Raw genomic sequence first — 12,349 nt, forward strand, 5'->3', positions numbered from 1 at the left:
CAATACTTGTTGTTTTGCTTCTGTGCTGAAAACCAGTCTCCGTATTCAAAGCCCTCTAAACAAGTGCCATTATTGTGTCATTATGTTCGTCACACTGACGTGATCTGCTTTATTCATTCCCAAACATGACGCATGTGTGACTGTAAATGCTTGAACATGTGTGTCTTGGTGTGTCCACAGAGAGCTTCTACATGTATACGTGCACTGATGCACATTTGTGTGAATGCTTGTGTGAATTTACGTTAACATCTAGATTTAAAGTAGTGTTTGGAGGTGCAAATGGGGTGCTGAGATCAGTGAGCTGGCAGGTGTTAAAGTCTCCATGGAGAGAGAGAGCATGTTACGCCAGCTTTAAAAAAAGAGCACACATGACCTGTGTGTGGCTGAACACAAGAAACATCCCCCCATCATTCAATATGCATGCAGAAGAGAGTGTATGAGATACTTTCAGCATCTAAAGAGCATCCACATCATAAATGAATGTCTTCTAAAGCCTCATCGTAAATCATTTTGTTCTTGAGGGAAGGAATAGAGGTAGATATAACACCTTTTAACTGCCATAATGGTTTTCTCTGCAAATTAGCGAAGCAGTAAAAACATCCATTTCAGAGGAACAGATTAAGCAGGGTAAAGAATCTATTACTTTGTCCTGACAAGCTGAGGAGAGTGAGAGAGGAGAGGAGGCACATCCTTGTGTCCGACCTGATTAGCAGATCACTGATTCAAATTGTCTCACTATCTAGGCAGCATTTGCATTCTCATCCCCTCGCTTTCCCCGTGTGTCGCACTTATTCCTGTCCGACTCTCAGCTGCTCACATCATTTTCCTGTCAGAGGTCTGCTGCCTAATTCTATTGACACGCATGGAGTAAACTGTTGATGGAAATAGTTTAAGACCCCAGAAGATATTTACTGAAAGTGAGAAGATCAGTTCAATGAATGATGGAGTCGCTTCCTCGAATTCCTGCTTAGGCAGGTGATTAAAACAAGTATGATTTGATCTCGGAACAAATGTCAAAGCAAAAGACAGATTAGGTTTGTTGTATTTTGTGTGTTCTTTATGTAAATGATTCTTCTGTGTGGGTCCACATTCTAATAATATGTGAAATACAGTAACAAATGCCTGCATCTCAAGTACCTGGTGGCTGCTGCTTAATGCAAATGTTCCTCAAACAGCAGGAGGAAAATTGACTGTCTGGTCTTGCTTATTTGTCTGATACATAAAGCAAAACCTTTATTTCCCAAGAGTAATGCAAAACACTTTCACCTATTTATTCAGTCAGCGAGTGCCACGCTTGATACATCTTTATGGAACTTTATGGATCTTTATGGAAAGAAAAAGTGAAACATCGGTGTGACAAATCTGGAAACAGCCAGTAACAAAGTTAAGGATCCGTGTACTGATGCAGGGCATGACGTTAAAATTAAAAGTCGAAATAAAGGTTTGTCGTAGTGCTGTCATGGGGTGTCTTGAACTCCAGCTCAAAATATCCCCACAGTACACATGACCACGTGCTCAGATTCAACCTTTTGCCCGTATTCAGCCGTGAAGAATCACTCCATTTTGTGGGCACATTTCTGGTTTAGGAGGCTGCTTGCATTTCCATTGTTGCCCAGTGGCAGGGCTTAACAAATTGGATTAGATCCGTGCCCGAGAGAGCACACTCCTGTTCAGGTGACACGCAGCTCCATGCTCCAGCTCTACAACTAGACACAGAGAATTACTGTTAAAGGTCAGTGGAGTCAGACGCGGAATGTCACAGCTTAGCCACAGTTTGGCGAGAAAATACATTGGATAAATACGCCTGTCTCTTGGCGGAGAGTTATTCTGCGGCTCCTGAATTTCTAGCATAAAAGACCCAGAATTACAGGGAGAGTTAAAAGGCAACAGAGGCATATCGATTGGAAGCAGTGAATCAGGCTGCTGCTATGCTGTGATGAATAAATTGAATGGAAGACAGCCAGAGTTTGTCAGATGGAACTTTCATGATGTGCTGTGAGCTGTGCTCATTTTAGATGAGACTGTGGATAAGCCACATCTCCAGTCTCAGGGATCTGGGGAATCATGTCACCGATCAGAAAGCGCCTCGGAGCAGCTTACTACAAGTTGAAATAAGCATTCCACGCCCCATTTAACAGCACAAAAAGAGTGAGCACAGCCTCCGCTCACTGAAAGTAGTGCCGATGGAATGGGGGAAGGGATTGGACTCTTAATAGCACATCTCCCTGGTGGCGGAATATTGAAACGGGTAATTCTGAAATAGCTGGACTGGCGTCAAATCAGACAAGAGTGTTGCGACTGGGATCCAATCGGCTTCACGGAGATATCTTGTGATTCACTGGAGCAGGAGTTATTCTTTGCTTTCTTCAATAGACTCCTCATGGTGTGGGCCAAAACACACTCATTGTATTCAGCAAGTAAACTATGACAGAGAGGGTTCATGTGTAGCACTGTGGCACAAGTTGAGCCAATCAGAGAGAGAGAGACAATATCACTGTGTAAATACTAAATACTAAATAAACTTATGCGGAGCAACACAAAATCAGGATTTAAATGTATTTGCAAAATTGTGACTCAATCCCCTTTTGAATTCTCCTCAGTGTTTACCGATGTGTGACCTGTGTTGTATGACTTCAATGCATACAATACATTTTAATGTTCAGCCACACTGCAGTAGCAGCGTGGGATGGTACTGCCAGTCTGTCAGTCGTTTGGTCTGTCCACCACTTTGGTCCTGACTGAGATATATTCAACAAGATTGATTGTCATGAAATTTTGTTCATTCATTTTTTTTTGGTTGCATCATTTTGACAGATTTGCTGCAAGCATCAAAAAGTCTCTGAAAGGATAAATTATTTAATGATCCGCTGACTTTTCGTTTAGCCCTACGAGCAGGCTTTCCTTTTTTTACATTCATCTATAAACCCGATGGCATTCCCATCAACCTCAGCTGTACTGTGTGTTTAGGGCATGCTAAGATAAGATGGTTAAGACAGTAAACATGATATCTGCTAAACATCAGCATGTTAGGATTGCCACTGTGAGCATGTTAGCATGCTGATGATAGCTTTTGGGGCAAGTACAGCCTCACAGAGCACCTAGAGGCTGTCAACTCTTTGTGTTATTAATATGTATGTATATGCATCTTCAAGTTTTGATCTAGACAAGGAGGCATTAACTATCTCTTTTGTGTGTGCACTCTCTGCAGGCTGTGGGCTGGAGTTCCTGCTGGTTCTCTGTGGGCTCGAGTTTTCCTGGTCCTGCCCCCGTCACTGTATCTGCTACACTGCACCCAGCACCGTCTCCTGCCAAGCCCATAACTTCCTGTCGGTCCCCGAAGGCATCCCTCCCGACAGTGAGCGCATCTTCTTACAGAACAATAAGATCCATCGCTTACTCCGGGGACACTTCAGCTCCAATACGGTCACTCTCTGGATCTACTCCAATAACATCACTTACATTGAGCCGTCCACCTTCCACGGCTTCACGCTGCTCGAGGAGTTGGACCTCGGAGACAACCGCCACCTGCGCTCCTTGGCGGAAGACACCTTCCACGGGCTGAATCGGCTCAATGCGCTTCACCTGTACCGTTGTGGGCTCAGTTCACTCTCTAATAACATCTTCCAAGGCCTCAGAAACCTGCAGTATCTCTACTTGCAGGTACACTGGACTGTTTCTACCACCAACACTCTATTAGGGCTGTCACTCTTCCACAAGAGCACATTTGAACACAACCTACGTGGACAAATTCTAAACTATGTTGTAAAATGAATGTGTTGTTGATTCACACTGCCTCCCCTGCCTTACTTGAGTGACAAGCTGGCAATTGCATTTTACATCAGCATCAGCAAACAAACCGCACTTCTATCCACAATTTTTCCATCTGTGGTGTCAAATCCAAATTTCTTCTGTGTATTACTTCGCAGATGGTTTGGTGTCATGATTATCTATTCAGCTGTTATTCTCCATGTTTGTGAAAATAACCACAATATTGATCTATTGATCAACATCCACTGAAGGCATGCAATAGGTCAGATGGAAGCTTCCCTGGAGTACAAGGCAGAGCCTGTAGTGCTTATTCACTGAGAATTTTGAATTTGAACAGATGATCACAAATTGATACTATTTGCATAGTATGCTGATTCATAAAACACATTCATAGCATGTAGACACAAGTTATTGTGACAGTAATTCAGCACAATTATGTTGGAATGAAAACGTTGTACAATGTGTAGTCTAATGATTGTACACTCTCTGTATCTCCTCAGGAAAATCATCTGAAGTTCCTGCAGGACGACACATTTATGGACCTCCACAACCTGAGCCACCTGTTCCTGCATGGCAATCGTCTGTGGAGCCTAAACCAGAACACCTTCAGAGGCCTTCGAGCCTTGGACCGACTGCTTCTGCACCAAAACCAGATCGAGTGGGTTGACCGCCTGGCCTTCCACGACCTGAAACGTCTCGACACCCTCTACCTGTTCAACAACACCCTGATCCAGCTCTCCGGAGAGTGCCTGGACACACTGCCCGCATTGGAATACCTGCGCCTCAACGACAACCCCTGGTCATGTGACTGCAAGGCCCTGTCGCTGTGGGAATGGTTGAAGCGTTTTCGAGGCTCCACGTCTTCAGTGGGTTGCCATGCGCCGGTTGATATGATTGGGAAAGACCTGAAGGAGCTGCTTAAGGAGGACTTCCCCAACTGTTCACCCACCGTATCTAATTCTGAGTCCAGAGCCCAGACAAACAATTTATCTGGCACGGTGAATCCGTCCATTAATCATGGTGTGGTGGTGGGTTCTGGAGGGCAGACCCACATTGTGCACCCCTCAAGGCCTGGCCGCTCTCGGAACTGCACAAAGCCTCGGAACAGGGGCAAAGGGAAGGGTGACAATGAGGTTCACCAGTCAAAGGAGGTCATGGCAGACAAGGAGGATTCCTCCCCGGATTTCACAGACGGGGGCAAACATGACCACACATCCCCAGACGGCACCGTCACACGGAGGAAGCAGAAGTGTACTGCCCGGACCACTGTTCGCCCCCCTAGTGGGGTTCAGCAAGCCAACAACAGGGCAACCTTAGCCCAGTCATTACTACACGTCTGTGCCCTCTTTGCGGCCTTGATAACGACAAATATTGACTTCATTCTCCGTTGACCCTCAGAGGGTTTGGAAAATGAAAAAGAAAAAAGAAAAACAGCCCTCAGACCCTCTCCTGCTCCTGCACTACAAGGCCTGTGTGTCTTTTATGTATGTGTGTGTGAGTGTGATTATACGTGTAAATGTAGTGTAGGGAGCTTTACTGTTCAGACTGAAACAGCCATCAAAAGCATCAAACATCTACAACAGAAAGACTCACAGTACAAAAATCGAAGGGACTGAGAGACAGAGAATGACAAAAGATGAATGCACACCAAGCTTGCACTGCCACTTGTGCCAGTATGATTTCATCTGCATATGTCTTGGTACCTGATGTATTTTTTAACATCTGTTTTTCCCTCAACTGGAGCTCAGACAATAGAGAAAAGAAGGAAGAGATGACGGAGCAAATGAGGTAAACTTGTTTGCTCTGAGACAGATAAGCTAGGTGTTCAAGTGCTCCATCCAGCTTCAACTTTCAGTTCACAGTTTGTAAATTGTTATCAAGTACTTATGATAAGTCAATGACCCTGTCGGGCCTCCGGCGCCAGTCCGTTCTGCTCTCATCCTTTCTGCCAAATGTATTTTATCCAGACAATTGGGTGTAAGTGTTTCTCATAAGCAAAGAGGTAAAGTGTAAGCATGGCAATAAATAGTCGCTCAGTGTCGGACAATGGAATGTGCCATTAACACAGCAAACTGGAAATCTATAGCCACAGATGTTTTAAGGCTATACATAGAGCAACCATTAGCTCATACGCTACATGGAGCCATAACAAATTGTAACAACTACTCTCTGCACAATGCTGGCCTTTTATAGGTAGTGTACCAACCTTTCTAACAGCATTTCTCATTGGTATTACATTTCTACACACAGCTCTGCATCCATTTTCATTCAAACAACTTCTCTCCCTCTGTGCAATGGAATATTAAGCTGTCAATTGTTTCAAGAGGACTTGCCGCGCGCTATTTTCATTTGCTTGGAAAACAATGTGTGTGCCTCTGGGAGATAAAGCTGTGAATATTGACGAAGTCTGTCTATATCTTGTGTCAGATGTTGTTCATTTGATTTTTCCAAGACACAAAGTGGACCTAGAGACGGATCCCTGCTGCAGGGCCGACAGGAGCTTTAGAGGTGGAGGGTCAAAGGGGTGGTTTCTCAGTTTCCCGGTGAGGTTGTGCTGAACTGAACTGATCCCTCCTCATTGAGAACGTGAGGAATCAGTCAACGTCAAAGGAACACAAGACTCGAGGAAAAAAATGTGCACGTAACATCAATGACTCAATGGAACATAAAAAGGAGAATGAAGGGAGCATGGTAACAGGAGGATCGTGCAGAGAAAGTGATGCCACTTAATTAACTGGTGTGATTGTCCATGGATGTGGGGATCCAAGACAATTGCCTCTGAAGCATCAAGAGTTTGCGGTACAATGCAGATCAACGGATGGACAATTGCGGGACGTCTTGCTGTACTTCTGGAGCTTTTGTGCCTCCCTTAAATCTACCGATAAGATGGTGTTTGTATCAATGTGAACTATACCAGTACGAATGGAGACAAGAGGACTTCTTGCAGTGCTGATATTAATCATTTACTGTATTATTATGAGAAAAAACAATATCAGTGACGTTGATGATGATAACAGGGTTTTCTGCTCCTCCTGTTAAGAGGAGTCTTTCGATTTTAGATTTTCTGGTGATTCGTTTATTTACGTATTTTCCATGTTATATTTTTAGAGCCTTTTATTTGTTAATGCACAATTCCTCACCTCCCTATTTCGTGTTCTACTGTATGCCTATTCAACTTCTTTCTTTGCCATAATTCAATTGTTCAGTAAGTTATCATCAGAAAACAACAGCACAAAAATGTTTATAAAGATATTAAAATCTATATCTTCTTATGTCTACCGTTGCAGTCTGAGTCTGTTTATTGCTGTATTTCAGGTTTTGTAGGCTTATTAAGAGAAAGTAAAAGCCACGCTCGATCCCCTCTTCTTGCCTTTCTTTCCCTTTAATTCATTTATACCAGAAATTGATAATGCCAACAAATGTAGTTGTTTTTTTTCGCACTGTTTCCCCCCTCTATCTTTGCTCTGGTTTGCATTTTGTCTCCCCTGATCAGACCTGCTGGCTAAACTAAAGCTGCTTCTTACAAACAGATCCACTATTTCTGTACACATAGCATTTATGTACAATCAACAATGTAAAAATACAAGCGAAATGTTGGCTACAAATGGGGGAAAAAAAGCCCATTTTATCAACAACATACCGAAGTTCCTGAACAACAGGGGAAAAAAGAATTCCAAGTCGACATGCCGACTGTGGTGTGATCTATTGCAGCTCAATAAATCATTTAAAACCACTGAAGATATTAATGAAAGTGTCACACTGAATCCGTAGATATTCCAGGCAATTATTATTATTAATGGCCCTTTAGAACATTAATTCTATTTCCTCTTCTTTAAATTCCCCTCACCGAGATAGAAATTGATCCACGAGTAAGTGTTCCATTTTTTTTCATAATTGTGTTAAATGATGAATGAGCACAGAAGCAGAGGTTGTATGCGTGGATGAGAGTGCGGTGTAGTTATATTCAAAGTGGCATGTTAGATGCCCATCTCGGTTTTAACCCCCTCCAAGGTCATTTGAAACACCCACCTCAACTCTTCTTACTCTGCATCGGCCAATGGTTTTTAATTTTCCTTCACATAACTTAATAAAATCATTATTTTTGGTTGCAAGATTAAAGATTTTATTCCTGGAGAAGCCCTGAAACTGTGAACATTTAACAACTACATGAATAAAGTTACATTCCATTTCATATTTTTTTAGTTTTGGCCAGAACCCAAAGCAAATCTTGGCAATTGTCCAGTTTTGATGGTGATGATGATATACACAGTTAAAGGATTTTTTTCCCCACCATGACAAAAAATATATAGTTTTGTTTTAATGCCAAAAACGCCTCAAATATATATATCAATAATGATCAAGCCCAAAGTCAGCTTGGTTGATGTTCATTTTTCCATGTTTGAGTGAGCTGAGTGAGATGTTAAATGATGAACAGAAAAAAGATGAGGCATCCATTTGTAACTATTTGCAGGATCTGATGGGGTGTGGATTTTCTAATAAGCTTGTTCACATGCACACAAACATCCATCACTGTAATTTTGGCGAGAAAAATAAAACATGCACATTGTAAAGTGAAGTGCATAAAACTTCATCAATCTGAGAATAAACATGCTTATTTGCTGTGTTAAATGGAACGTTTTCCATTTTAATATGGCTAATTGCACTGACTGCTGGTTAAATTAAAGGCGAGACTAACATTGCTGTAAATAGTTTCAAAGACATTAATTTTCATAAATGATGTAATGACTCTTTTCAGGGACATTTGAACTTCCTCGTAAGCTCCGAGGTAAACTTGCTGAATTGAAACGTATTCTTCACCTCCAGATAAGTACGAATGATGATTTATCTCAACTCAATGTCATTTTACAAGCTTTTCATGAGTTTTTCTTGTAGGACACGTGACTACACCTGAGCTCATCACTCAGCATCCAGTCGCTCATGTCCAGTGTCCTTGTCGTGTTCCCTCCAGCTACACATAATGTCTTACACCACTCCAGCTTTCCTCTTGGGGGGGTTCAACATTTTGGGAAATACTCTTCTTCAGTCTCTTGGAGAGAGTTAGATGAGCAGATTGATGTCACTCTCCCATCTGTCTGTAATGAAACTACAACCAGCAGATGGCTAGCTTAGCTTACTGTAAACTTACTGTGAACAATATATACTATATAGTACTAGTATAGTACTAAGCGTGACCACAGGCTGAGAGTTAAACCCCAGAACTCCACCCTAGGAAGAGACCAACGTTTTTTGACCAGGAGCCCGTTCAGTGCACTACCCCCATATATGACAACCTGTTAGCATGTGACTGGCGTTCCGTTCACTGATAAAGATTATGAGATGTGTTCGAAAGCAATAACAAAGCTAGAAAGGGGACCTTGAGTTGAAATATGTCATTCAACTGTTGGTAAATACAACCATTTTCATATGCAAGTATAACCTTTTGAAAACGTGACAATAATGACAATTTGACCTTTCATTGGCTGTCATTGTTCATGATTGTTAACTCTGCAAATGCTAGAGACTCATTAGTTACAAAATATCAACGTATAATATAATATAAGCTCAGCAAGCTTTTCCCGAGCAAATGACATAACACCTGTTTTTATTAAAACGCTAATTACACCAATTGATGGACTAATGAAGAAGCAGTGAATGCGGATGAAAACCTGGAAATAAATGGCACGATTGCGATCATTTCCAGCTCAGAGTTATCTTGTAGGTGGAGAGTTTTACACAGAATTGTTTGGTTTTCCTCACCGTTGGGGTAAATTAGTATCTGACTCACAGACTCTCAGCTGACTTGACCCAGTTATTTGGTAAGCACATCAAAGGCTGGGATGTAATTGTGATTGTCTCATTGCAAAAGGAGGAGTGATCAGCATACAGTGAGGAGCCAGTTCAGCTGGCAGGTCCTCTGTGCAAAAACAGGCAGGACACCGACTGCATCGTTAGAAGCTGGAGCCCAAATGCTGCTGCATAATTGAAAGGTGGGATGAGGAGAAGTATCAAAATGTTGAAGGTGGTATCATTCAAGGAGCAAAATACAACATACAGAGCAGCAAACAATGCAAAGATATAGTGGAGTAATGTCTACCAGAGGGAAATCGCTCTCCCTCTTCGCCCATACGGTGGTTACAACTGATGAAACCGTCCCGACCGATGGCATCTGCACAGAAGCGTATAACACCCATCTCCAGTTCCCCTTCAGGTAAGCACTTTTAGCTCTGTCAGCACTTTTACCATTGTTTGCGCCGTTAGCAAGCACGATTTTCTGCGAGCCGTTGGGGCGCAACTGAAATGCTCCAAATCTTGAATCATGCCTCTTTAGGAAAATGAGAGAAGCAGAGGGGGGGGGGGTAGAGGGAGGCTAAAAAAAAGCACAGAAGCAGTGAAAAATGAAATAGATGTTTGATGAGTCATAATTCTCCAGGAGTCTTTGTATAAATATACCATGTATGCATATACAAAAATAAGCATCACAAAGCCCTTATTACAATTCCCCACAATGCACTACGGGCCTCCCAATATAGCATCAGCATGTGTGATTTCACATCACGTATTCATGCGGGAGAGAGGCAGCTTGTTGATTCATCCTTAGGCGTTATTGTATTGTCGGAGGCAGCAATGCTCTCTGACAGATATACCCCTCCAAAAAAAAATGCCGCCTTCGACTATCTGTGCCCATTTCTTGGCTTTTAACTGACTCACTGTCACTGCTGTGTGGCTTTAATTAAAACCAAGCAATTAGAAAATTGAAAAGGAGACGAAGGAAGTGGGAGAGCTGGGAAGAGAGACGGCGCACTGGGGGATATGATAATTAAGAGCAGGCACACCACAAAATGCCTCCACATCTAGTGTGACTCTCCATTCTCTCTCCTTCTTTGAGTCCCACTCTCCCAACTCAATCACAATGCTAATATCACCTCTTTCTCCATAAAGCCCTTTCTTATTCCAGCTCTTTTATTTTGTCTGTTTATTTCGCTTAAAATCCCCCCCCAGAGCGGTGGCGTGCTCCAGTTCTCCAAACCAGCCAGCCTGCATAATAAACTGAGAGGACTTGAGCAGCCCGAGGCCACATCACGACCCGCATGGATTAGAGGCTCGCTAATCCTCTTGTGTTTGACCTCAAGTCAGACGGAATATGCAGAAAAAGTACTCAAAGTCAGCATGGCATGTTTCTCCATAACAATAGATCTAGGTTACTTTTAGTTTTTTGGTAAAGGTGGAGGAGGGAGGGGCTGGTTAGTGCAGTGTTACTTTTCATGAATCATGTTTCCCTGTTGCTGATGGAGAATGCTGAGTGCTCTGTAGTGCCCGTGGCTTGAGCTGATTCATTAGGAAACTTGTGACTTGAGCTTTCTATAAATCAAAACTCCTTTATTCAAATTTGGGACATTTTATGCCATAAAACAAAGGAGACCCCCAGGGAAGGAAACAGACCATTAAAGCAGGTGGTTAGCAAGGTAAAATTGTTGCCAGATCAACAGTTGATTGGGAAAAATGAACCCTAACCCTGGTCTGCTGGGAGTTGTTCAGAGGTGAAGAAATCAGATGTTTAGAGTGGGTTTCTCTCCTTAATAAAGGCAAGAGAGCCAACAGTGATTGGTGAATAAAGCATGGGATACTGGAGAAGTGGTTTGCGATGCGACTTGCACTGAAGCTTACCTCTGACACTGCAAGTTGTTTTCCCGACAGTTTTTTATGTTTTACAAGTACATTGAAAACCTATTTGCCGGTTATTCAAGTATCAATGTGGTAACACTGATCATGTACAACACAGATACTTTATGGCAATAACACTTCACAATAAGTTACACAAAATTCAGAGCATATCGTCAGGAAAGAGTGCCTGACCTGATGATTGACAAATTATTAATTGTAGGAATAATAGCAGTCCGTGAATAACGCGAATATATCAAGGACTTTACAGTAGATAATGAATCGTTATGTAATGATTCGTTCATGAATCACATGTTAGGCTTCAGAGACCAGAAATCTCCACTTCAGTAGCACAACACATCGATATTATGAAGGTTTTTACAGAGTGGTTTCATCATTCATAGCCTGATTCATATAATATTGTGTTCTTAAAATATAGAGATATAGAGATACCCATAATTCCTTCGACTCTATTATGTCATATACATATATATAACATATAACAATCATTTTGAACCTGGCTTATCCAATGTTTAGATTTATGTTCTGGAAATCTATAGGCTAATCAGAACATATTTGGTAAGATAAGGCCTCAATATACATTTTCAGAAAACTTTCTGGACTTTTCCCGAATATAATCAACCAGGCGATTTGTTTACTATGTATTTTGCATCGATTTATTTCAGACACATTGCATTGTTAGATAAGAGTTTCCATCTCCTAACAATTGAAGTCTGCCTAGCAACAGCATTGGTCTGAGCGACATCTTTGCCATCGTGGCCAGTTGGACATGCAGGTCACATGATGTGACTGACTTTCTCCTATACACAATCATTTCATGTATAATAATGGATGCATTATTCTATGTATTATTTATTGTGTTAAAATCATTTGAATATTTATTTGAATAGGCTAAAACAGA

At 41.9% G+C, this 12,349-nt stretch overlaps 1 protein-coding gene across 1 annotated transcript; it reads left to right on the top strand.

The window, feature by feature from the left end:
- Positions 1-3,054: 3,054 nt before the first annotated feature.
- rtn4rl1b (reticulon 4 receptor-like 1b) lies at positions 3,055-5,159 on the top strand (the record flags this gene model as incomplete). Its single annotated transcript, XM_079271638.1, has 3 exons — positions 3,055-3,079; positions 3,209-3,660; positions 4,269-5,159. The coding sequence occupies 3 exons, from the start codon at positions 3,055-3,057 to the stop codon at positions 5,157-5,159; spliced, it is 1,368 nt and encodes a 455-aa protein (XP_079127764.1).
- Between the last annotated feature and the right edge of the window lie 7,190 nt (positions 5,160-12,349).

The sequence above is a fragment of the Melanostigma gelatinosum genome (genome assembly GCF_949748355.1).
Source record: "Melanostigma gelatinosum genome assembly, chromosome: 7".
Lineage (NCBI taxonomy): Eukaryota > Metazoa > Chordata > Actinopteri > Perciformes > Zoarcidae > Melanostigma > Melanostigma gelatinosum.